This window comes from Balaenoptera acutorostrata, chromosome 18 (genome assembly GCF_949987535.1).
Source record: "Balaenoptera acutorostrata chromosome 18, mBalAcu1.1, whole genome shotgun sequence".
NCBI lineage: Eukaryota > Metazoa > Chordata > Mammalia > Artiodactyla > Balaenopteridae > Balaenoptera > Balaenoptera acutorostrata.
In genome coordinates, this window is record NC_080081.1 from 5,300,873 (window position 1) to 5,327,820 (window position 26,948).

Here is a 26,948-nt window from a genome sequence, read left to right on the forward strand (position 1 = left end):
CGGGACCGGGGGCGGGGCTCACCTGTCAGCCGGCGCCCCGCCTCGCGGCGCCCAATGTCGGGCGGGGGCGGCTGACGGACCGGCCGGCCGTCCAACCGGCTGGCGGCTGCCGAGCGGCGGGCCAATGGGCTGAGCGGTGCGGGGCGGGGCCCCGCGTTTATAGTGCTCTGACAGCGCGCTGGCTGAGCTGACTCTCCTCGGCGGGGACGGCGGCGCTGGCTGGGGTGAGGAGACGCGCGCGGAGCTGGTCCCGGCGCCCTCCCCGCGCACAAAGGCCCGCGCGCATCCGGCGCCCGCGGCGAGCACCGAGCCCCTCCTGCCTGCTCCGCGGGCTGGGAGCCGCGAGGACTGTGGAGGCTCCTGTGCGCCCGGAGACGCCCCTCGCCGCCCGCGCACCGCGCTCCGCGCTCCGGGACATGGAACCGCGCCGAAGCGGCGCCCGCGCGCTCGGGCCGCTGCCCGCCCCCCTGGATCTATAGTGCGAGGCGGCCCGCCGCCTCCGCCGAGCCGTCTCTTGGCCTTTGTGTCCCGGCCGAGCGCCCTCCCTGCCGCCCCGCGCCCGGCACCCTGGAGCCGCACGGGAGCCGGCTGTCCGAGCTGCGTCCGGCGCGGCGCCCCGGAGCCCCGAGCCCGCCGCGCCGCCGCGCCCCTCGCGTGCGCTCCCGCCCCGCGCTCTGAGGGCCCCGAGGGGAGCGCCACCGGCCTCGGCGCCCGCTGGAGCTGCTCGGCGCGCCCCGGAGCTGCCTGCAGTCTCTCCCTTGTCTGCCCAGAGGATTGGGGCTCCCGGCCCGCACCTTGTTCCTCCGACACCAGGAGTGCGCGGAGCTGGGAGCGGCTTGGCCATGGCCGTGAGGAGGGACTCCGTGTGGAAGTACTGCTGGGGAGTTTTGATGGTTTTATGCAGAACTGCGATTTCCAGATCGATAGTTTTAGAGCCCATCTATTGGAATTCCTCGAACTCCAAGTAAGTCGCGTCCACGACCCCCCTCGATCGCCGCCCCGGGGTCCTCCGCGTCGCGCTGTCCCGGCGGGAGGAAGGGTCGGGCCGCGGAGCCTCGGAGCCTGTTTCTGGACCCTCGATTCCTCGCGCCCCCGGGTCCCCCACCACATTTTACTTCGTGGAGACTCCGCTCGGCCTTCCAGCCGGAGCGCCGGCCCTAAGGGGCTCTCTCCTCGTCCTCCTTCCCCCTGGGAGCTCCCCGGCGCTTAAAAAAAAAAAAAAAAAAAAAAAAGCCCCTGTTGACTCGGGTGTCGCGTCCGGGAAGGTGTCCGATGGCGAGGCCTGACCCTCACTTCCTCCAGAGGACGGGGAGCCGGGCCACCAACAGGCTGAGCGGCACGCAGGGGCTGGCGGGCTCCGGAGAGGCAGCGATGCTGCGCTCCCGAGGAGCGGCGGAGCGCGGGCCGGGGGCAGTGGAGCGCACCGCGGAGAAGGGAGCCTGTGCTCCCTGGCACGCCCGGAGCTCGCGCGCCTCGGCGCCGCGCCGCCTGCCCGCGGGGTGCGCGGGGAGCTCGCCTGCTCGGGACAACTCGGGCGGCGGGCCCTCTCCTCCTCGCCCGGGAGACGGGCCTTAGGCGGCTTCCGGGGAACCCTCTGCAGGTCGGCCTCTCCCTTCGCTTCTGAACCGATGGCCCCGAATTCTGTGGCCCCGACAGCTAACTTGATTTTTTTAGGAACGCTTTTTGCAAAAGCTTAATTAAGGCCCTGCCCAGTCGACGCAGCTCCTGAAGCCTTCGCGCTTGGGGAGCCTGGGCGGGAATGGGATCCTTGGATCCGACTTGCTTTTATCAAACAGTGCAGCCGGGAGAAAGCCAGGCCTTGCGGAGATTTTCAGTCCGAGCAACCAGAGTTCATTTAGAATTTAGAAGAGGCGATCCATCCATAAATACATATGGCCGTGACTCGTAGTCATCTGTGCATTCAGGGTTACATATTACCTCATTCTGGGGATACATTTCGAATCCTACAGAATCATGGAATTTTAACCTTGGGAAACTTGGGGAAAGTATGAAGACATTGGCTGTTCATACTTTGTCAGAAGCAAAATCAATGACTTAATTTGAGCAAATCGGCCATGGATTTAGAAATAAAGGGATGGGGGATCGATTTAAAGATAACATCGTAGTTAAATAATTATATCCACTCTTTTAAGAGTGGTCAGTTTCAAATTCACCAACATGTTAAGCAAGAATTCCCTATTAAAGGGCGAAAGACGTCACCGCTGTAAATGGGATGAAACAGAGATTCTTGCAGGATGCTGGTTGGCACTTCCCAACACTGCTTCTGTGTAGAAGTTACTTAATGCAGCCTCCTTCCCTGGAGCCTGATCTTGGATGGACTTCTTTTTTTTCCCTGGGTGTAAGATCATCGTAATTGCTGAGAAAGTCGCGGCAGTGACGGCTCTCCTCCACCACCGCAGCGTGAGGCGCCGGGTGGTGCGGGAAAGCGCAGGGCTGGGACCTGCGGCCCGGGAGCTGGGGGAGCCGGGCCGGGAGCCGGGGGAGCCGCCGGCTTCGCTTTCTGCCTCCAGGGGTCACTCTTTCCTGCGCGATGCTCGCCGCGCCGGCCGCGCCTCTGCCCCCCAGTCCTCCTGCTCTGCGCCGCTTGGCGCTTTCGCTCGCCGAATGCCTTCGGGAGCCGCTTTCTGGTTTGGGGTTTCCCTCCCCGCCCCCCAACAGGATTTAATTTTTACATTTCTATCTTGTTTAAAGAAATTCCCATTAATCCCTTAAGCGTTCGGCTCAGTAGACGTTATCTGGTTTGTAGGATCACAAATACCTACTTGGAGAAAAAAAAAAAAGGTAGAGCAGTCATTATTTCAGCCTAAGGTTTCGACACCAATGTCTTCTTTTCCTCGTGCGCTGGGGGAGGGGAGTACCTGATATTTACTCACTAGCCTCCTGTGAGGGTCGGGCTGTTTTTCTGAGCTGTGGCTACTGATTTAGACCCTCCTGGAGGCCTGCTTTTGGAGAAGCCTCCCTCCCCGCACAGACGACGTTGCTGTTGGCGTGATTGCTTCTGCCCTCAAGAGTAGAATTTCTTTTAAAATTCGCACGTAATGGCTGGCCTAGAGGAAGGGATAATTTGTCCCCTGGAAAAGGTCTGCTTAACAAAGTTATGCAGCTGAATGCTAGCTTGAGAGATCAGAAAGATTTCTTCCTGGAGGAATGATATGACAGAGCCTTTTCTAAGTTTGAGAATGAATTTTTAAAAAACCCAAAAAACCCGGTGCCAAGGAGTTGCCGTATTTGTTGGGGGAGTTTCATGTTTATTTCCAGGGAAAAGTTTCGGTCAGTAAATGGGATGTGGCAGGAAGGTAATCAAAGGCATTGAAGTTGCCCATCAGTTCCTCGGAACTGTGGAACAATTCATTTGTAATGAAGCAGCCATCAGTAATTAGATTTGTTTCATTCCGAGGTCAGCTTTTTTAGCAGGTGGTGGAAAGAGGGGGCGAGCAGCAGCTGTTTGGATACAGGGTCCAGAAAATCCTTTGTAAATTCACCGTCTCCATAACTACTTTAATCACACTGTCTGCCTCTCCCACCCCCGAGAGTTTTTGCAGTAGTGGGAAGAAGTTCCAAGTACTGAAACGGTAATCACTGCACCCATAGGTTCTGGAAGAGTTGTGTCAGTTGTAGCCATTCAGGTTGTGTAGTTTGTTGGTTTTTTTTCTGTTTTTCTGTTGTTGTTTTTTTTAACTCTGGAGAGAAAAGCAAAGCCTGGCTTAGCATTTCAGTAGAACAATTTTTTTCCAGCACGATGTTTTTGCCAAAATAAAATGGTTGGCTCTTTTTTAAAAAAGTATTGGTATGGTATTCTAGAGTGAATTACACTGACTTTGTTGAAAATTTCAGCAGAGCATTCATTTCTTATGTCTAGGGGTGCTATTCCCTAGGCACCATATACTAGTTAACCAAGAGTTTTGCTTTTCCCAGGTCGTTTTTTCCTACATAATGGTGAATTCCTGGTATTGATTGCCTTGATACAAAAGAATGGCTGGATAATATCCAGATAACCTATAATACGTGGGCTCCACCACAGTCAGGCTCTGAATAAATATGGACCTGTCAGAGATTGATAAAATAAACTACAATGGATAGTGCTGTTTAAACAGTCCATTCAGTACCATATATAAGCCAGCCTGCCTTCCATTGTGTCTGAAATTCTTATTTTTGTAGGTAAACAAATGCACATTCAGCACGGATTGAATAGCTCCTTGAACTGTGCTCCCCAGTTTGCGTTTGGGTTAATCTTGTCGGTTTTAATATAGAGAGAAAAAAAAGCCCAAAGCACCAAGGGGTGGAATTGTTAGTGCTTTCACATCCACATTCCTCACATTTTGTCAGGATGATAAACTGTAGGTAATGGACTGTCGCTGTTCCGCGGGACGACTGAGTGGGGAGAGCACAAAGGCAGGACTGCCGCGAGGTCGCACAACATGTTTGGGAGCCGTCTTTTCAGACGAGGACAGAATTTATTTGGGAATCGTGTGTCCAGGGACTGTACTTTGTAACCTTGGCAATTACAGCTTCGAGCCTCAGAAACGGGAGCTGGAGGTTAAGATGATTCTGTCAAGCACTTGCTTCTAAATCTTTCACAAAGCACAGCTCTTGACACTTGTCCCAGGATGCAAAGAAATGCAAATGACTCCAGCATTCCGAAGTGTCCCTGACTCCCAGGCTGAAGCAGGGAGACAGGTAGCTTAGCTATCAAGCCCCAGACCAGCTGAGAACTGCCGATGGGCATGGTTTCTCCATACAGAGTCAGCTGGAGAGTAAACGGTATGTTTAGAATAATTATTGGTAAAACCTCTTATCTGGAAATTTACAGAGAGGAATCCTTTGGTCGGTGGGTCAGCGTGATAATTACCCGCAGAGGGGCATGGCTACCTGGCCTTGCACTGAAATGCTTCAGGTAGCGCCAGGGAGGTTGAGGGTGACACCCACCATCTGGCAACGGTTCCCAGCGAGGTCACCTAATGGGAAACGATTTGAGATCCCAGCATGACTGCAGTGACGCGTCACAGGAATAGGAGTGGCGGGGGAAGGAAATACAGACTGGAGACCCTCGTCAGAAAAGAAAAAAAAAAAAATCTAAGAAGGACATTTCTTGAGCATTTCATGAAAACTTTATTCTTAAACTCTCCCACTGCAAATTAGACAAAAAGAAGGGCTCTTGTAAGGAAAATAATCATTGAAATGGTACTCGGGCCCACCCAATCTCCGCCTTCGCTGGCTGCTGACCTAAAGAGCCTGTTTTTCAGGTCATCTATCATATATCTACATAGATTTGCTTATGAGCTCGCCTTTTGTGTGGTGGAGTAGAGCCTTAAACAGGAGTGTTCAACTGTTTAAAATATTTTGGTTAAAATATGCAGAACCCATAGAACTAGAAGCTTCTAGTCGGGAATTAGTTCTTTCAGGGAAGAGCTCCCCTCCACTCCAGTTTTTTTTTTTTTTTTTTTTAGGGGAGGAATTAGAATGAGGCTGGGAGAAGGGTAGAAGAAAAGCAAAGAGGGAAGGGTAGGGTATGGGACAGGGTTCCGAGCAGCTTGGAAAAACTCCTGTGGCTTCATTGTCTCTCTAAAGCCAAAGAATACAAAGACATAAGCAATTCAGCCCTTCTCCCATGATGGAAAATGTAAACCGTGGACATGGCTCTCCTGTTTGACTTGTTTAATTCTCATTTTAAATTCAGTACTATACGAGCCGTGTGAACTCTGAAGATTTCTTTAGTAATCCATTTTGTAGTTCCGAATCAAAAACAAAGTGAAAGGGTCTGACACAATTTGCTTTTATTTTTAGGCAAATCAACCCTGGTCATAGTTAATAAGGGGATTACAACCCAGACTGGGTCTTTACAGATGTAATGTAAATCAAGGGCAGAGTATAAAGAAACTGATCCCTTTTGATTGAAGTATGGTAAAAAGGCATAGAGAAACTAGCAGCGGTAATCTGATTGTATGGCAATAAAACCACCATTTTCTGTCTTTCAGATAAAAATAATGTGGTAAATCCATGCAGTTCATAAGATGTAAAGGCAGATAAAGGGTGAAGCCATGGCAACATATAGATTAGCTGGATGTGGGCAATGACATGTCTCTGAAAAGGGTGTAGAAAGGAAGGCCCTTGCTCCAGGCTGTTGGCTATTATGTGTGAGCCACACAGACTTGGAAACTCGGATTAGAAAGTATGAAAGCCCCACTTGTGGCCCGGGATGGTTGAAGCCGGGAAGAAAAGATGCTCAGTTCTTGCTCATTGGTGGCGGATAATATGGCAAAGGTAGATTCCATTGACTGCCTTTTCCAGAGATTGAGATTGGGGGCTGATTAAAACTTCAGATCACTGCAGTTAGTTCAGGCCTGCAAGGTTTTCCTTTTTAGCTCCTGGCCTGACAGTGGCGGCCGTTCTGTAGGATTAGCTGCAGTTGGCGGTGCTCGCCTTCATCTCTTCGGGCTCCGGGCAGGGACCTGCTGGGAAGGAACAGAGCCCAGAGGGGCTAGGTAGGCCCAGAGGGATCCGAAAAGAAAACACAGACCTTTTGATTTCAGCCATCTTTCAGCCCCGGAGAAGCCGAGGTAAACATTATACGTTGTCCCCCTCCCTCTGCCAGAGAGCTCTCCTCTGAATTTTGTCTCTCCCACCCTGGAAAAAAACATATAATAAAACAAATAACAGGGGGAATTGAGTTTTCATTCAAATCGGTAGTAATCCAATATGCCCAAACCAACGGGCCCTATGGAGATGGTGTTTCACTCCTGTGAGTTGAGCTGAATGGGACAGGCCCCCTTCGTGTAAACGATAGGATTATAAAAGTGTGAGTGCTGCCAGCTTGAAAGTTAAAAACAGCAGAAGCTCGCCAGGCTGTTGAATCTTATTGCCCTCTGTCCTGAACAACCTTGTAAATAAGCTGGGCTTTTGTTTTGGCCGTCCACACTTTCCATTTTAGTCGTTACCCAAAATCAGCCATTGAAGCTGTCACTGGGTTCCGGGCAGAGTGGCATTGCAGTTGCGTCAAGCCGGAAAGGAGATTTGTGCTTTATTGCCCCCTATTTGGGGCCTTAGAAAAGTCCCAGCATTTCTTTAGGAAAGTCTGAACTCTTAAGACGCTGACAATACTGAAAGCTTACAAACACCCCGAGTGTCTGTCTTGCTGGCGTGGATGGAGGGGATTCAGGGCTGGTCTCTGAACAGCAACATGGGGACTTTCTAGAGGAACACATTCTATGTCTGAAGATCTTCACTAAATCCTAAATATTCTATTTCAGACCCATTTCGTGGATTTTGTTCCTAATTCTCAGAGAGCTGACTCAACTGTTTGGAGCTATGGATTTATTGCATTTGTTGCCTGTTTTTCTGGTCATTACTGTGTCGCTTTCACCATTTTAAAACATTTAAAACATTGCACAGAGACCTGCCCTACCCAGCGCCAGCTACTTTACCTTCCTTTCTAATTTAATTCAGAAAACGTATCAAAAGATCCAGTGCATTTGTCCAGATTCATCAAAGAGAACGGACACTCCCTAATTTACAAGCTGGTCACATCCCAGCACCTTGCATTCTACATCTGACAATGATTGCTAATGGTCCATTCAGCCAAAGTATTTGCTTGTTAGCAGGGAACAGAGCATGATAAATGTCCAGCAAGCTTGCGGCCTCCTTCCGCCTTTCAGATGCAGACTGGTGCATATTTATGGTAGGCAAAGGACAAAAGGAGGGGCTGAATTGCCCTGGCCTCCAGCTTTCTATGAGGAACAGGGTTAAAGTGATTAAAGAAATGATATAGGAAAGTCCTGCCACTTGTTTACAAACCGGCGTCCAACACGTAGCTTTGCGTTCTACCTGCAAGAACCTATTGCAGGAGCATTAGGGATAAGGATGGTTGGATCCGGCGACCCAGTGAAAAGAGTAGGCGATGAATTATGAAATGTTTTCCATGCACACTGAACGCCAGGGGCACCAATTTCTGTGGCTCCCACAGAGAATCAGCAGAGGCTCTTTATTTCCCTTTTCATGTATAGACATCAAATATGTAATTCTAGCCCAAAGCATTTTGTGGTTTTGGACACAGACGTGCTGGTTTCAAATGAAAAACCATAGTAGGAGAAAGCGCCATTGAAGGAAAACAAGTTGTTTCTGCTCTTAGTAATCCTACAAACAAAATATGAAGAAAAAATTGGCAGTAGTGAAGTGTTAATAGTTTGCTGTTTCCATTCTCGAGAGCATGGGTAGGTAAATGTTCTAACTGCTCAGTGGTGGGCAAGCATTCAGAAGGCTATGCGTGAACCGTGCTTTGAAAACTTCATTTTCTTCATGTTTTCTATATGAAACTCTTAAACAATCCAGTTCATTTTCTCAATTCACGTTTGGTTGCATCCAATTTTAATTACGGTCCTTGGATCCTTCTACCAGTACTTGCTAGTTACGTCTCTCTTGCCTCTGAGGCATTACTCTGTGCTTTTCACATACTGATGACTCCCGTATCCCGCCAGAGTAGTGAGGAGTGCTACCCACATACCCCTGTGCACATCAGAAGCTCTGACCTGCAGAGCCTGTGTCTGAAATGCCACCTTTCAGACTCACTCCAGCCTCTCGTGTTCCAGCTGAGGAACCCGAGGTCCAGCGTGACACCACCACCTGCTGAAATGCTTCTGAATCTCGGTCCTTGCTTTTTCCCCCTGTGAAGGTGGCTCACTCTGGTCTGAAACATTTGTCCTGAATGAGAACTGTCTGATGAGTGAGTGGGGCTGAGCCAGTTACATCCAAGTCCCGCTCAGAATGCACCTACCTGCAGAAGAAGTTAGAAAATGCCAGTTTTCACTTAGCTTACCAGAACTATATTTGGGGGTACATTTTAGATAAAAACAGGCTCTCCTAAGCCCTGCATCCCCCTTTGTCTATGGGAAAATGGATCTTCATGAGAATGGACTGTCCTTAAAGTTCACGATTTCCCTGAAATGACTGCTCTCTCTTTATGGTGTAGATCAGACATAACTTCTTTAAATCTTTTCTCTGTAATTCCACGGCACTTTAGTTAAATACCGAGGGCATTGGAGGAACATGGTACATGGGGCTGTCATGATTCATATGCAGGTCTTAATCCCCTTCACCACCCTGCCTGTCCCTAAGAGGCAGGCACCAGAAGGCTTTCATGTCATCGGTCTCTGCCGGCAAGCACTGGCATCCAATGAGTATTACTCGGAAGAGCAGACACAGCCCAGATGTCTGTTCCTGGCCGCTCCCATTAACAAATCACCTGCTACTGGAGATCTACCTCCAGCCCCGCGGCTCTAGAACTTTAGGGCATCAGAATCACTTGTTAAAACAGGCTTGCCGCCCGCCCCCAGAGATTCAGATTCCTGAGGTCTGGGTGGGACTTGAAATTCACGTTTCTAACAGGCTCTCAGCTGATGCTGCTCTGAGACCACACCTTGAGAACCGTTGCCCTGGATCACATTTTCTTGGGTAACAACTTTTTTTGGGTAACAACTCAAAGATTAGATCATCATCCTCTTAAAGGCTGTTGTGGATTCCTGAAGAAATCCGTGGCCCTTGCCTCCCTACTCTCGGCTTCCGTTCTTGCTTGGTTGATTGTTGACGGTAGATAATTCGTTGATTTGTTGGACAAGCATTTATGAACTGTGACCTCTGTTACACTAAGCTCTGAGAATACAGTGAAGAGCGATCTCTACCCTCAAGAGGCTTAAATCCTAAGGGAGTAGGGGGACTCCCTGGTGCAGGAAACACGTTCTGTGCCGTGGTGCGTGGCAAGTGTGGCCGTGAGAACAGAGGAAGGTGGGGAACGGAGTTCCTCCCGGGGGAGGGGAAACTGAGGCAGGAGAGACAGCGGCCCAGGGAGAGCTCCGAAACAAAAACCACAGTAAGCAAGTCAAAGAAACACATTTCAGGTAAGGGAGGCGAGTGTCTACACTGTACTTCTGTAATCATCTACATTGTTTCCTACGTCTGAGCAGAGCTCAAAGACAGATTCCCACAGATGAACAAATAGACCCTGTGGGAGAGCTACGCCAGCGATTTCAGCCGCCTTATCCTCATGAGAATTAGCAGTACCTTTTGGTTTTCAGAAGGTCTGTGCTGATAATGGAAAAGGTCAGGCAGTTCAACTGAGCAAAGCGAGCCGGGCCAGTGCTATTTTAGTTTAGTGAAGAGCACGTGCCTTGGAATCTGGCTGTATGAGCCTACTCCCAGGTTTGTCATTTTTTTAGCTGTGTAACTTTGGGAGCAGAATCCTCCGTGTCTCTCACTTGTCCCGTCTCTAAAATGGGGACGGTAATCTTAACAGGACTGAAGAAAAGCAATAAAACTGTGGTCAGGATTTTAAAGACCTTAGCTCTGGACTTAGCACAACGAACCAATAAATGTCACCTCTTGCTGTTGAAGGTTAATTGAGCATCTACTGTGTGCCTGTCTCTGGTTCACTTTGCCTTCTACATACAAATGCAGAACAACTAAAATGCTAGTAAAGGTTATGCCGTGGCGCCTGCGCCTTTTCAAGCCCCCGATGATATATGGAACCTTGTTTAGCTGCCAGACTTCACTCATTCTTGCAGACCTCTCTGCTACGAGAGGCACCTTTTTATTTCCCTTCCGCTGCCAAATTTTAGATGCTCTCTCCTCTGCTTCCTACGCTGATGCTTTGTTGTAACATTTGTGACCCTGCATTCATTCAGCTTCTCCACCGTGGACGGGGGAGGGCCTGGGCTGCATCCCCTTTATGTGCAGGGTACAGTAAGGGCTTGGGTTGTTCAATACACAAAGGCAACCCATAGGGATGAGCAGTGTAGCCTTTTTGCATTAATGTCACATGCTGTTTCTTATTAAGAAACCTCCTTACCTGGTGGACACGGTTTGTTTCATTTAACAGCGGTGGTATAGAGCACATACTAGGGACCAGAGGCTGTTCCAGCTGCTGCACAAATACTGACTCATTAAACCTTCATAATAACCATCTGAGGGAGATACTTTCATGATCCCCAATGGGGAAACCAAGGCAGAGACTGGTTCATTATCTTGCCCAAAGTCATATAGCTAATAAGTGGGTACTGTCTGTATTTGAACCTGAGTATGCTGTTTCCGGGATCCTTCCTCGTAATTCTCCAGCTCTCTTTCTTATGCTGTGGCATGGAGTGATTAGAAATCACATAATTAAATGAAGCCTGTGTTTGCTCAAAGCAGTACATACGAGGTGGATTAAAAGAAGGTTTTGCGTATAATTCTTCCCTTGTCCACCTTGATTTATAATCTTTCACCTTGATTTATAATCTTTCCTATGATGGGCATGCGATTCTAAATGGATCCTTTGAATCTTTGATAACGAGGTTCTACCCGGTGGAAACTAGATAGTTATGAAAGTCTATCATATTAATGCATTTATTGCATGTTATTCCTTTGACCCTTAACATTTTCCTTTTAAAAATGGAAACATCTGATTGTTTCTTTGCTGGGAGAAGACAGGGTCAGGTTTCGGAGGAGAGTTCCATGAGGTTCGATGCCACGCGTGTGTCAAGCTAAGGAGATAGTATGACATCTTTTTTAGAGTCCAGTCACAATTAAATGCCATTTTATTTTGGATTTGGGGATCTGTGCCAGCTTCCAGCTTGTCAGAGCTGAGAAGACTCAAATCAAGTCCAGGCCTATTTCTACAGCAAACTGGGCTTCTGGCTCCCTGCCTGTGGATTCATTCAGTGTAGCCCATCTGGCTTTTGATGTTCTGCGAGTTTGGAGCAGTTTGTTTCAGGAAGCAGGGCGGGGAGGATAGGTGGGCCTGGGGCGCTCTTGACTCCTGAGCAGCCGCTGGTTGCATCCCCCCAGGGCTTAGGGTCTGCTCACCTGCAGCCCTCAGGGGTCTCACACCACCAGGTCCTCCTTCCTTTCAGAGCTGAGGGCCTCGGGCATCCTCTTACCTCCTCAGGTCCAGTTCCCCTCCCTGAGTTCAGTAGCAGCCTGAATAACTCAGGGTGTTGAACGTTGTGTTTGTTTTTTGGTCAGGCTCATTCCAGGCTGCTTGTGGCGACTGAGCAGGAAACGTATTGTCCCCAAAGTTACAGTGGCGCACCATTCACATTTTTTCCCCTGCTTTATGCAGTTTGGGGACGATCTGTGTAGGAGTCAGTCTCCCAGTCCGGGTTTTCCTCCTTTTTGACGTTCACAGCGCAGACCTGACTTGCGGAGCTGCTTTCTTTCTTCTGTCTCCTGCCCCTGCTCTCTGGGCTGTGGCAGAGCCAGGAGAGGTCCAGGGGAAGGGCTGCCGTCACCCGCCCACAGCAGACCCGTCCCTGACCCTCTCTGGAGCCAGGAAGAAGGAAGCGTCCAGAAGGCGGCCGGGTAGCTCGCTGTGAAGGGCTAGTGCACAGCCGTATAAATTGTGTTGGTAGATTATGCTTGCCTGGCAAGGGGGATCTCCGCTTATACCAAGAGAGAACTAGAGTCTTGTCTCTTTTTTAAACCTTACTTATGAAAGTGCTCCTTCTATGATTCCACAAACACCCGTTTGACGCAAGGCACTGGGGTGGGGTTCCCGGGGTCCAGCGGGGAACAGGACAGGCTCAGTCCTGGGGTCACACTCCAACCTGGAGAGCGGACATCACATCCCCTTGGTACTTGTACTTTCTTTCAGGGCTGTTTTCCCCACCAAAAGGAGAGGTGTCATTCACCCATAAAACATGGGTGAATGGTCTGTCTAAATAGGCAAGATTCTTTGAAGTTTAAAAAAAAAAAAAAAAGTGTTGCTGGAAATGAAAGGGATAAGTAGGGTTGATGGAAAAGGTGCTCCTGAGCGCTCGATTGTAATACCACGCGAAGATCTTAAGTCCATTTCTTCAGGTTCTTAAAACGCCAGTCCGTTTCTTTCTGTATGATATCCACATGCTTTTCCTCCCTGCAGGGCTCCCACTCAGGTGGATGAGCACAGGGATGTCCACACTTAGGTCTAAAACAGCCGAGAACCAGCTCTTTCTATAGGAAAGCCAGTTTTCTTTCTGGGGCCTCACCTATGAATAATGAGAGTTCCACCTTCCTTTGTGGACTCTTGCTAAGAGCATGGTTTGGAACAAGACAGTACAGGTGCAAACAAATTACACTTGGGAAAGAAGCTTGCACCGTCTCTTGCCCCCGAGGGTTATGAAATCCCCTTTTGGATGATGGGGGTGCGTGGTCAGGCCAGCATGACAAAGGTTGGCCTCCGGGATTCACTCCCCAGCCACTTACTTTCCCACTGCACATCTCGGCATCCCAGCCCTCCTTTTCCAGCCCCCCCCCCCGACTTTTGCCTCAGCTAGCTATGACATTCATGGCATGATTTTTTTGTTTTTGCAAAGTTTTGAGGGAGGAGATGTTTGGATCACTTTCATAAATAAAGACCTCGATTTTTTGTTTTGTTTTGTTTTGAGGTAGGTGCTTGATTTTTGTTTTTAATTCCATGCCAGAGATTAACTAGTCTCTGTGAACCTGGGAAAAGAAAACGATGATCTCTGCCCATCACATGCTTAAAGTCTGACTTACCAATGAAGATATCTATTCCAGCCTCAGCTCGTTACAGGCGATCCTTCTGTGAATTGGAGGGTTTTGTTACAGTGGAAATTATGGTACGGATAAAAAAATTAAATACATACTTGTGTTATTTTCCTGAACGAAAATTTAAACGGTGAGCATCTTATTTATCTTTGAGCATTGGAAAATGAAATTTACTTTAGCCACCAGTGTTTTGAGCATTATATCGCAAATAACAAACAGGATTAACATCACAAGGAGTCAGCTTCCATTCCATTGTGCAGCATTGTAGGCTGTGAAATTTGATATTATTTTGACTTGTATGGTAATTGTAGAATGACAGAGGGAAATGGATTAAGTTGAAATAGAAGGATACACCTCAGGGCACACAGACTGCCCAGTGCAGGTGGAGGTCATTGGGCCAAGAATGGGGCCCCTGAGCGCTGTCCCTGCAGATCAGAATTTTATAAATAAAACTCTGCTTCCTGCTGCAGTTTACGGTTCTTTCAAGTGTCTGCACAGATGAAGAGGCCACCTCCCCGGGCAGAGTTGCAAAACCGGATCAGGGACCTAGAGGCTCACAACACCTGTGAACTTCAGTGCTTCTCATCTTTCCTTGCCTTGAAAAGATGCTGCTTGTCGGTGTGAAGTTTGAAATGCTCCCTGCCCCCCACTCTCAGCTCTCAGATTTGGAACCCTGTAATGGTCTAAATTGTAGAGCCTGCTTTTAGGCACCTCTTCTTTTCCTTGAATACATCAGTTTCATGTTGCAGATGATATTTGTTTTTAGAAAAGTGTGAAAGAAGGGGCACCTGTGAAAACAGACAATCGTCCCAGCACCCATACAGCAGAAAATGCCAATTAAAGCCTCCAATTACTACCTTATTTCTTGGAGCTTTAAAGCCACTGAGAAGATAGTGGTGCATTTACTTGAAGTTTTAAGGTAATTACTTGTTCCTCCAAGCGTGGTGTCTGGTAACCTAATTCTGTATCCGCCTGACACCCGTATAGCGACACCCCACTATCTCTCTGGTTTCAGAATAAGTTTGGGCAGAAATTTGTTCTGATATGAAAGTGCAAAAGGGGGCAGTAAAGTGCTATCCACAAAAACAGAAAAATTGTTTCCCCCAGTATTTCTTATGGCCGATATTACCTGAGTCTTTCTTGGGCCCCAGTTTTATTCATTTATGACAAACTCCTCTGTTTGGGGCATTTGGAGTTGATCTTATTAAGCCATAGCAGCAATCTAACATTCAACAGAAGTAAGGCAAGCCCAAGTATCCTGCCTGTTTATGAAATATGCCATCAAATTCACATACTTGTGAACGTAAGTCATTTTTTTTTCTGGGGGATTTATGTTCCCAAGTGTACAGAGCATTTCTGAAAGGAATCTCGGGCTTCTGTGTTAATGCTGTGTTAGCTCCACACAGAGCTGGAAGGCCCCAAGTGCATGGGGAGGTTATGGGGTCAAGGGTTTGGGCTCATCCCTAGCGGCGAGCGTCTTTTGTCAGGAAGGAACTGGGAAGATGAGCCTCAGTGACAGCAAAGCAGCAGTGGCTTGTCCTCCTTCAGAATCTCAGACGAACCAGTTTACAAACTGACTGCTCTTCCTCCGCAGCCTTTGACATTTAATTAAAACTAAAAGCGTTTTCTGGGAAAAGTGCATGTTTTCCAAAGTGTGGCAAACTCAAAGTGTACTTAATACAGAACTCTGGCTTGAGAATAAACCTATTCTTTGGTATAATTTGGGGTGTGCCAACTGCTAGGGTAATAAACTTGTTCCTAAAGCTGGGATTCAGGGTCCCTGAAATGTTAGCCAACTCCCAGATCTGTGCAGTTGAATGATTAAGCATAAACTGTACCCCATATTTTTCATCTATTTGAATAAACTAGTTGTGTGTTACTACAGCTTTTGTAGACTCAAGAATTGATTTGTTAAATAGACCACAATTCAGAGAAGAATAATTTTGTTTAGTTGCATTCTCAGAAAATACATCACAAAACAGTTTAAAAAGTCTACCGGCCTTGAATATTCTGTTTTAAACCAGAGTGATGAAAGATTGCTCAAGAACACGATGGTTTGTTCTTTGAAACTGTACATTGAAACGTAATGTTCCAGTCTGATCACAAAAGCATTTGATGTTTATTGCAGAAAATTATGAAAAATACAGAAAGCTAAAAATTACCCCAAGTCTACCATCCAGTAGCCCAAAGCAGCCGCAGATAAAGGCTCCGTGTCTGACCAAATCTGTGTCTGTATCGCCAGCAAAATGAGCAGAACAACATACCACCTACTGTGTATGTGTGTATATTTTCAACTGAACTTAGCCATTTACTTGAAATAATCATGTACTCTAATGATGGAGTTTTGAAACGAAAGGAGAAATCTGTTCTCCATGGAAAAGTAAAGTCTGTTCACTCAGACATTGAATCTTCTTTGGCTTAGCAGTTTGCTCCAGAGGGAGAAGAGCAGCATCTGTAGGTCTCTTTCCCCCCAATTTGCACATTGGCAGGATTTGCATTGGCTCTGTTACGTGAGTAAGACGGTCCTCTTTCTCAGGCGGATGATACCTGCCATAAGTATGCAGAAATATTAGATATTTAAATAGATATTACAGTTGTACGTGTACAACAAGTGCACAGAAATGGCTCTGGATCTGAGCTGACACTCTTTAAATGAGAAGCACTGTGACCATGTCTGTCTGGAGGGGGTTTACGTGACCCAGTTATTTGTTTGGACACAGAAAGTGGTCATTCCTGTCTACATCCTTTCATTCTGATCTCTTTCATTCTGTGCCAGTTTGATATTTTTACATTTGGCTACAATATATTGATTTGCCCTTGTTTATATGGTAGTTTGGCATATCCTTCAATTATATATCTCCACATAGTATTTCCCTCAGGAGAACAAGGACTTCTTACTTCACATCTCCTTTCACAGACTCATTCAGCATCAAGGGACCATAGTGATTTGGCTCTTCTTCTAGGTTCACCTACATATTTTTGGCAACCTTGAAGAAGAGTGTAAGAAGTCGTTGCACAAAATGACTGTGTGCATATGTTATGATCAGGTGCAGGTGCAGGAGCGGGAAGGGGAAAAAAGAGAAGCAAGGAAAATGGGGCATCCATGGGGGGTTGGGGAGAGCAGCTGTGACTCCACTACCCAGCGGGCCCCGAGCATCTCAGCTCCCGGCTCCCGCGGATCTTGCTGTTCCATCGGGCCAGGTTCAGAAGTCAATCAAGCAACCATTGCCCCCATCTGATTTACCCTGTGACACCTGGGGGATGCGATGCTGGTCGACAGAAGGGTCCAGACTTGAGATCAAAACATGTGATGTTCTGATCAGTCAAAGACAATTGTGTGTCGTGACCCCTGAACTCTTTAAGTGGCAGGTTTTGGCTTTAAATGCGTATTATGCTAGTGTTTGAAACAAGCATGTGTTCCTAGAGTGGGTTAAAACATTAAAGAATATTGTGTCGCCAGGGAACTCTAGTCAATATCCTGTGATAAACCAAAATGGAAAAGAATCTGAAAAAGAATGTATATGTATGTATAACTGGATCACTTTGCTGTACAGCAGAAATGAACACATGGTAAATCAACTCCAACAAAATAGATTTTAAAAAAAGAATGTTGTGTCACATATGGCTGTATTATTTTAGAAGTTCCTACAAAGATGAATATAAAGTTGAAATGTCTAATTGAGATTATTAGAGATCTAATTTAGATTATTAAAGATTAAAGTCTAATGTGTGTTATTAGATTGATTCCCTGTGGAAGTATTAGAATCTAGTTTGGTGAATAACTTTTAAAAACTTGGATTCAGGTTGATAGGTAATCAGAAGGTAAAAACAGATTCTAATATCAAATCATTTCATTTCAGGGACTTCCCTGGCGGTCCAGTGGTTAGGACTCTGAGCTTCCACTGCAGGGGGCGCAGGTTCGATCCCTGGTCGGGGAACTAAGATCCTGCCTGCCACGTGGTACGGCCAAAAAAAACAAAAAACAAAAAACAATCACTTCATTTTGGGCAGGGAAACTTTGGAAACCCTACTCAGAGTTTCCATTTTATTCCATGTTATACTGTCTCTGGATTTAGTTCAGAGTCATCACGTCTTATTGTCTTGCTTGGGAATGATTCATTGGGAAAAACCACAGGAGTTGCGTATTTCTGCTCAGCACACCCCACTGCTGTGGCATCCCAGGGAAGCCCTTCAGTGAGAGACACGAGACACAAAACCACAGCACCAATGCCCAGGAAGCAGTCCTGACCCCAGACTCTCTTGATGGGGAGGAAGATGCAGCTTCCGCGTCCCAGGAGCACAGCAGGGTGACTTGCTCAGACTTTGAGTACGTGGCCCAGAAAGGGATATGGCCTCCTGTGTCCGCTCTCCTGTATAAGACAAGAGGCACTGTGAGTCTCCTTTGTTTTTTGTTTTGAATTAAAAACCAGCAGATAGGGCTTCCCTGGTGGCGCAGTGGTTGAGAATCTGCCTGCCAATGCAGGGGACACGGGTTCGAGCCCTGGTCTGGGAAGATCCCACATGCCGCGGAGCAACTGGGCCCATGAGCCGCAACTACTGAGCCTGCGCGTCTGGAGCCTGTGCTCCGCAACAAGAGAGGCCGCGATAGTGAGAGGCCCGCGCACCACGATGAAGAGTGGCCCCCACTTGCCGCAACTAGAGAAAGCCCTTGCACAGAAACGAAGACCCAACACAGCCAAAAGTAAATAAATAAAAATTTAAAAAAAAAACAAAAAAAAAAACTCCAGCAGATATTATTAAAGAAGACTTCTGGCCACTTTTTTTATTTTGGATGTGGTTTAACAGAAACAACCTCACCTCTGTGGTATGGGTTACAAACATGGGCATTTTCCTCTAGGTGTCTTTGGCCACAAAAATGGACATTATCTCATCATACAAAAAGAAATCTGCATTGCATATTCACTAGGCAGAGTCAGTGTAGTAATTGAAAACTAGCTAGTTGTCACCACCCTAATTATTCTTTAAAAAAAAAAAAAAAAAAGAAAACATTTCCAAAGTCAATAATAAGACAAGTCTTATTGACTATTACCAAATATTCAGGGCATAGATGTGCTATGTGGTCTGACTTGTTAAAGCCTCTGAGCAATCCTGAGGTAACAAAATCCAAATATAAGTGACCTGGCTTCAGAAATAGAACTCTTTGGTTACTGGCTGGATTTTAACCTATAGGACGCATTGCTTTCCATTCGAAAATGATATTATTAAAAAATTCACCCCGTTTCCTTTCCATGTACATTCTGCAATTCTCATGAATCGTCTGGATCCATCTGTAATATATTACATTTAAAACACAAGTTCCATGTGTGGTAAGTGTCTTCCTCACCCTTTGGTCCTTGGCTTCCCAGGACATGGCAGGGGTAGCAGATGGCCGCCCTTGTGATGGACGAGAAGATAGATCCTTCTGGCTGCTGAGTATCCTGATCTCTGAAGCCTGGGCAGATGCCTGCATGTGGATGGACTTTCTCTTAATTTCCCTTAACTTCATGGCTTGTCTATGAAAAGCTCAATTTAGGAAAAGCTGCATTTCTGCAAACCAGATTTATGCTTTCATGTGACGCAGCGAGAGCTGAGAAGTGTGCAGGCAAAGGGGCTTTTCCTGTTGCATCTCACCTTTGGCCTGGTGTGTCTTCACCTGGTTTGCGTGTCAAGCCACATGTACAGGGACTGAATGAAGACAGTGGTGGAAGGTGCTTTGATCAGTGCTTAGCAAAGAGTAAGTGCTCGAAAGCAGCAGTGCTTCTGTTATTAGTGCTTCTGGAGGTGGTGAATTGCCTTGCATTTTAACTAGGAAGGGATTCCAGAAAACTGCCAATATTCATAAATCCTGAGAGAATGGGTCCAAAACTCCATCCGCAGTGCTCCTTGCTGTCCAGAAGCACCATCATACCAGAGGTGATCCCGCTCTGCTCTCTGCAACCCCCATCCCAACTCGAGCTCATCCTATCTTCAGAATTCCTTCCGTGCCTATGATCTGCAAATATCGATAGTTTATGGCACTAAATTTGACTTAAATTTATTGTGTGTATCTTAGCTGCCATTGTTCTTTCATATTTTAAGCATCTACCAGATGTCAGACCTTGGGCGTTCAGTACTGAGTCAGCCGCACGTGGGACCTGCCTGCCCTCAGGAAGCTAGATTGTAAAGTCCTGACGATCCAGATCCTAGTTTTCTGTCACTCAGAGCATCTGGTGTGGAGGTGCCTTAGTTGTTACACTCACGTTACTCTGTTTGCTCCCATGTTGTGAAGCATGTGGATAGACCTGGAGGGTATCATGCTTAGTGAAATAAGTCAGACAGAGACAAATGCTGTATGTGATCACTTATATGTGGAATCTAAAAAACAAAGCAGGGCTTCCCTGGTGGCGCAGTGGTTGAGAATCTGCCTGCCAATGGAGGGGACACGGGTTCGAGCCCTGGTATGGGAAGATCCCACATGCCGCGGAGCAACTAGGCCCGTGAGCCACAACTACTGAGCCTGCGCGTCTGGAGCCTGTGCTCCGCAACAAGAGAGGCCACGACAGTGAAAGGCTCGCGCACTGCGATGAAGAGTGGTCCCCGCTCGCCACAACTAGAGAAAGCCCTCGCGCAGAAACGAAGACCTAAGACAGCCAAAAATAAATAAATAAATAAATTTATAAAAAACAAAGCAAACTCGTGAGGTAACAAAAAAGAAACGGGCTCACAGATACAGAGAACAAACTAGTGGTTACAGTGGGGGGAGGGAAGGGGGAGGGGCAAGGTCAGGGCAGGGGATTAAGAGGTACAAACTATTATGTATAAAATAAGCTACAAGGATATATTGTACAGCACAGAGCATAGAGCCAATATTTCATAATAACTATTATATATAATATAATCAATTATATGTATAATTAATTATATAACAATCAATATTAATAGTATTTATTATATTATATGTTATATAATTGATTATTATATATAATAATTATTATTAATATTATTTAAATGGAGAACTTTAAAATTTTTCAATCATTATGTTGTACACCTAAAACTAATATAGTATTGTAAATCAACTATATCTCAATTAAAAAAAAAAAACTGTGAAGGCTCCTGGGGAGCAAAGAGACTTCTGGGCTTGATGTACTTAGTGATAACGTAAGAAACCTACAATTTGGGCTCTCAGCTCAACCACAGCCTTTGTCTACTGAGAAACCATAATGTCAGCAATTAAAGAGACTGGTGTGCTAACCAGCTTGTACGTCTGTATACCTATATACGCTTAAAAAGTAAACCTCTAAAGCACTCAAATATTGGGTTCTTTTATATGGATTTAAATACAGAAGCAAAAAAAAAAAATTTTTTTTTTTTTAGTTATCTATTTTACAGCTATCAGTGTATATATGTCAACCCCAATCTCCCAATTCATCCCACCCCCCCACTGCCCCCGCTTTCCCCCCTTGGTGTCCATACGTTTGTTCTCTCGAAACCATTTTTCACGGTGAAGGAGCAAATCCTTGCCTAACTTTTTGCCACAGTGTCCTCTGAAAAGTGAACTAATGCTTTTCAAAGCATTAGGAATAGTGGGTTTTATCAGGATTCACTTTTTATGAGTATCAAATGCGCTTACTGAAATTGAGATTCCTCCCTTTCTCTTTTATTTTGAAAAGCCACCCCACGGGTTAACCCCTCCGCATACGTTGCTCCCCTGTCACTGACCGTTAAAGCTTTTTGGGTGATTAGTACCTTCTGAAAATACAGACTGAAGTTCAGAGATCCTTGTAGCCAAACCAGCCCATGTGTCCTCTGTTCTTGACTTGACCCCATCAGCCCCAGCAAAAACTAGAACTTGGATTTGATGAGTGAAGAGAGAGTCATGAGGTTCTCACATGGGCGGGGAGAAAATCAACAATGAGTCTTTGGTTAAGCAGGAAAAAATAATCTTCGTGAAGGAGACAGGATCTTGGGAGCATTTTGAATGACGAAAGAGCTTGGTGAGCCGAGCTTCAGACGTAGGTGTGACGTGGGAGAATTCTAAGATGTGCAAAGACGATGCATAGCTTGGGGGTGAGGGCAGGTCTGATGCATTCTCTTAGAGGAATTGCATGGATGGACAAGAAGATGGGTCCATCTGGCTGCTCAGGATCCTGATGTCTGAAGCCTGGGTGGGCCCCCGGGGGAGGTGGTCCAGGGTGAAAGTCACTCAGTGTGGAGATCAGAGCTGAGAAGAGGCAGGTACCGGTGTCCAGGCTGCAGACTTCTGTTGTGATTCAGGAACACTTTTCACTACAGCCAGCATGTGGTGCTTGCTCTGTGTCGGCTGGTAAAGGAGCCGGTTTAGGAGAGAAGATGTTTGGAACAGGGGTGGGAAACCCCAGGCAGGAGCTGGCCTCTGGTTCTCGGGTGCAGTGAAGATTTCCTAAGAAGGTCGAGGAGTAAGACATGAGGAGAAGGATGTGTCAGGAAGGTGAGCCGTGTAACACGCACCGTATCTAATTTATATCGACTGCCAGGCACTTTGCCCCTGCTTCCCAAGCCCAGCAGAATCCCTGGGGCACGGGGGCGTGGGGCAAAGACCAAAAAGCCTCAGACATTCAGATTCAGTCCTTCAGTCTGTTCATCAGAAACCAGAGCTGTGCTTCAACCACAAAGATGATGGAGACCACTGGTCTTCGGGGGGCAGGGAGAAGACCCTGGAGGGCTTCAGTCCTCTGGAGTTGAATTTCCCATGCGCCTCCCCAGAAAACTGCAGAAATGGCCAAGAAGGTCACAGAGAGGCTCTTACTAAGCGGTGATCTACATTTGTTTACAGTTCTAGAGAATTCTTTAAGGGTGCACACATGATTGTCTGAAATTTGTCATTGTTATAAAAAATAGTCATTTTGAGTTTTACTTCACAGAAAGATTTTGTTAGGTGATTCTCATTCACTTTCCTTTTTTAACTTTTTTTTTTTTTAATAAATGTCATATATCCTTGCTTTAGCAAGCTCAGTTTAAAAAAAAATAAGAAAGAAAGGGGGCCGCCCTCCCTTTGGGATTGTAAAAGAACACATTCCCAAGGAAGAGTGACAAGCCACTGTGTTCATGTATTTTTTTTCCCTGCCATAAAGAGTATTGGTTTTTAGTATAAATCTGTAGTGTAATTTCTGTTATGTTCTATGATGCTTCATAATCAACCTCATGCACTTTTCAGAAAAATTAATACCGTTCATTAGCATTCATCATCATCTGTTCCCTCAGTATCAATTTGAAATTGGCAATGCCCATCATCCTGGTTTTCTCCCTCTCCCTCTCTCCCTCTCTCTCTCTCCCTCTCTCTCTCCCTCCCTCCCTCCCTCTCTCTCTCTCTCCCTCCCTCTCTCTCTCTCCCTCCCTCCCTCCTTCTCTCTCTCTCTCCCTCTCTCTCTCTCTCCCCCTCCCTCCCTCCCTCCCTCCCTCTCTCTCTTTCTCTCTCTCTCTCCCCCTCCCTCCCTCTCGCTCTCTCCCTCTCTCTCCTCTCTCTCTCTGTGAATTATGACCCATTCATCGTCATGGCTGGTGGGCTTCCCTGGTTCAGTAAGAGGTTGAATTGGAAGGATTCAGACGTGATGCTTTGTTCTCCGGCTTTAATATTTTAATGAGCCTGCAGGCTTGGCTCCTTCGGAAGGAACAAGATGGGATTTCTAAGTGTGTTTTTAGTGTTAGCACTTGTAGAAGGATGTTCATTAGGAAGCTCTTGTTTCAGTTTCTCCGAGGAACTCCCCATTAGGAAAGATCTTTCAGCAGCGTGGCTGGGAAAAAAGAGAAGGGGGAGGAGGGGGCTGAGAACTGTAAGCATTAAGGGGATAGTGTGTCAGTAGTTTGGGTTCAAGATTTGCTTCGGGACTTCCCTGGTGGCGCAGTGGTTGAGAGTCTGCCTGCCAATGCAGGGGACACGGGTTCGAGCCCTGGTCTGGGAAGATCCCACATGCCGCGGAGCAACTGGGCCCATGAGCCACAACTACTGAGCCTGCGCGTCTGGAGCCTGTGCTCCGCAACAAGAGAGGCCGCGATAGTGAGAGGCCCGCGCACCGCGATGAAGAGTGGCACCCGCTTGCCACAACTAGAGAAAGCCCTCGCACAGAAACGAAGACCCAACACAGCCAAAAATAAATAAATTAATTAATTTAAAAAAAAAAAGATTTGCTTCTAAGAATTAATTGGAGCAAATACATCTCGAGGGGGGGAAAAAGGTTTGTGGGGCAAGGACAGGGACAGTAGTTGCTGTCTTCGCGAGTCGGGGACTTTTCATCTTGCAGCTGACTCAGTACTCCAACTAATTATTTCTGGTTGTCTTTTATGGGTTTGTAAAACATTTCTTTTGTTCGGGGTAATAAAAAAACCCATTATTTGATCAGTGACTGACTAATTATGATAAGTAATTTGAAACATTCTTGATGAAACTTGTCTGTTAATTAGCATCAACAGCAAATGGAAACTAACAGAACAACAAAGTCTTAGTGCATCCACTGTTCCCTGCAATTGCTGCCGTCTCTCTGTGGCATGCCCAATAAACTGAGGCTGCCAGTGGTTCAAAAATAACGAACAGATGGGAAGGTCTGACTCACCACCAAGGAAAAGTCATTGTGAAGTTACACAAAGGAGCACTGAAATATTACAAGCGAGGGGGTGGTAAAGGAATGTCAGTAGGTTGACTTGATCCTACTGGGTAAAGTCAGGAGTGTGGTTTCTTTCTTTTTCTTTTTTTTTTTTTCTTTAAAGCTTAATTCCTAAATACATTCATCCCATGCTGATCTGAACTCAGATATGTTTGGTCAATAAAAGTGTGGCTCTATAAAATTGTAGTTTGGAATTCTTGATGTTGTCTGGCTATATTATCATTATCATTAATGCTGTTAATTTTTTATCAACTCAATGGTGCTTTTTTTTATGCTTTTAGATTTCTACCCGGACAAGGACTGGTACTGTACCCACAGATAGGAGACAAATTGGATATTATTTGCCCCAAAGTGGACTCTAAAACTGTTGGCCAGTATGAATATTATAAAGTTTATATGGTGGATAAAGACCAAGCAGACAGATGCACTATTAAGAAGGAAAATACCCCTCTCCTCAACTGTGCCAGACCAGATCAAGATGTAAAATTCACTATCAAGTTCCAAGAATTCAGCCCTAACCTCTGGGGTCTAGAATTTCAGAAGAACAGAGATTATTACATTATATGTAAGTATAATTCTATTCATTTATTTTATAGAAATTAGGATAAGCTAAATAGGTTTGTATCAATTTTTGTTTCCTTAAAATTATTACTGTGGCAAATAATTTGGTGGGAATCTTTGCTGAAAAGTTTTTTAAAGAAGCCTTAATTGAATGAGGGACCCCCTGTACTAGTACTACTCATTAACATAAATACCCAAAGAGAAAAAGCCTCCTAGAGTTTTTGTAGTATTGAAATAAGTGGATATATATGAATATATTCAGCATCTCTACTGACAAAACCATTTTTAAGAACCATTGGTGAGATTTTGATAGGTGAATCTTGTGCAATGACTTTTCTCTTCATCCATCCATTCATCCATTCATCCATCCATCCATCCACGCGTCCATCCATTCACTCATTCATTTAGTATTTACTCTGTGCCAGAAACTGCATAAGTGCTAGGGGTTCAACAGTGAACAAGATGGTAAAATGGTACCCATTCCTCATGGAGCTTGTAGGTTCCAAGAATGGGAGTTACAGGCAACCCACACTAGTACATGGGTGCATGAAAACCAGTTTGGAAGAATAAGAAAAAACTTGGGTTTGTTCAATGAATTACTTTTTTATTTACCTATACAATAATTTGACACATTGTTTAAGGAACAGATACTGTGTATCCTTTGGGTCCTATCTGAGCTACTGTTCACTCCCGAGGCTGTGAAATCCGATGAAACACGTGCCTACTAGGTGCAGGTCAGGAGCTGGCACAGAGTTAGGATTGTTCCAGGCCCAGGGTCTGTCAGAGTGCAGTCTGGGTGACTAGGATAGCTGTTCACATCAGGCAAGCAATGAAATGGTTTTTCTTGGTTTCTTTGGTGGGAGTCTGCACTCACTCGTCATGATGAGCTCCAGGTCGTCAGAGGTGCTGAGCTGCTGTCTACTGGGTGTGCTCTCCCATCTCTGGGTGATCAGGTTGAAACTCTGGCTTTCTCTACCTCCTAGCTGCTCTTGAGAGTGCAAAATCAATAATTCATTGACTACTTATTAAATACTCAACAATATACTTATCTTCTATTTTTTATTACACTCATTAGTAATTAAAACAAAGATGGGCATAGCCATCTAATCCTTGTTCTTTGCTGTGAACCTGAAATGCCACCGAGGCTGAAAACGTAGTTTTAAACCAACGTGATGTACAGAGAGTGGCTTAGTGAGAATAAGTAACAAAAAGAGAAAGTGGTGAATTATAGATTTAAAAGCACAATGATCATAAAATGAAAATAAAAGCCTTTTGAGGGATGGGACAAGCAGATGGGGTGGTAAAGTGTATGAAGTAAGAGGGAAATCTTTGAAAATATAAAATAGTCATTAGGCAAAATAAATGGAAACCTTAAGCTTTTGGAAGTCCAACAGTGTCTTTAAAAAAAAAAAAAAAAAGGCTTTGTAAGTAGGACTGTTTACCAGGATGCTAATGTTTTTAGCATAGCATTTATAGGGAGCTGAAACCCACCCTACTGAATTCATTAAGCAGGTTAAGACCCCTGAATAGGGTGGGAAAAAGGACGAGGGGGTGCCTGAAGATAGATGTTCCTCAGAGTTAAATACGTCTCTAAAACTGTGCCTGCAGCCCTAGCTGCCGACTGGCTCTTCAGGGAGGTAAGCCACCAGACCCAGGTCCCTCCTCTTCCTTTAGCTTGTGACTTCATGCAGATGGCTTTGTCGACCCTAAGTTCCGCCTGAATGCAAGTGGGATTTCAGCAAACATTGTGGGTTTAGTCTGAAATGATACGCAAGAAATGCAAATAAATACCTGGCTTATCAACATCTTTGTGTCTGATGGAGTGAGCATGTGATAACGACTTATTATCCACGCCTGACGGGTTTGTATTTAGAAGCACAATTTAATTTATAATTATAATATTAATCCACACAATAACGGCACATCTCAGTTTTCTTTCTTTGAAAACTCATCGTTAGGCTCAGTAACAGGTTTACCAGCAGGTAGCTGAGCTACGCCGACCTCCAGAACCTTCCCTGGAGGTGTGATTTACCACGGAAAAGCACGTGGTAGCCGGGGATAAAAGAATTGTTCTTAAAATAGAGATGAGGGTTTCAAGTTTGAATGCTGCTGGTTGGGTGGTTGTTACAGGCTGGATGGGGAAGGGCCCAGGGCTCAGAGGGTGGCCGGGAGCCCAGGGAGACTCAGAGCACAGAGTTGAAAGACTTGCGCCACGTCACAGACATAGGAAGACACCTC

General features: G+C 46.0%; 1 protein-coding gene across 1 annotated transcript in view; it reads left to right on the forward strand.

Annotated features, from left to right (window-relative positions):
• Positions 1–495: 495 nt before the first annotated feature.
• EFNB2 (ephrin B2) overlaps positions 496–26,948 on the forward strand; it is a 47,427-nt gene continuing 20,974 nt past the window's right edge. Inside the window, exons 1-2 of the mRNA XM_007196779.3 lie at positions 496–964; positions 24,431–24,714. Coding sequence (XP_007196841.1) covers positions 843–964; positions 24,431–24,714 — 406 coding nt within the window. The 5' untranslated portion in view covers positions 496–842. The remainder of the gene's footprint in view (positions 965–24,430; positions 24,715–26,948) is intronic.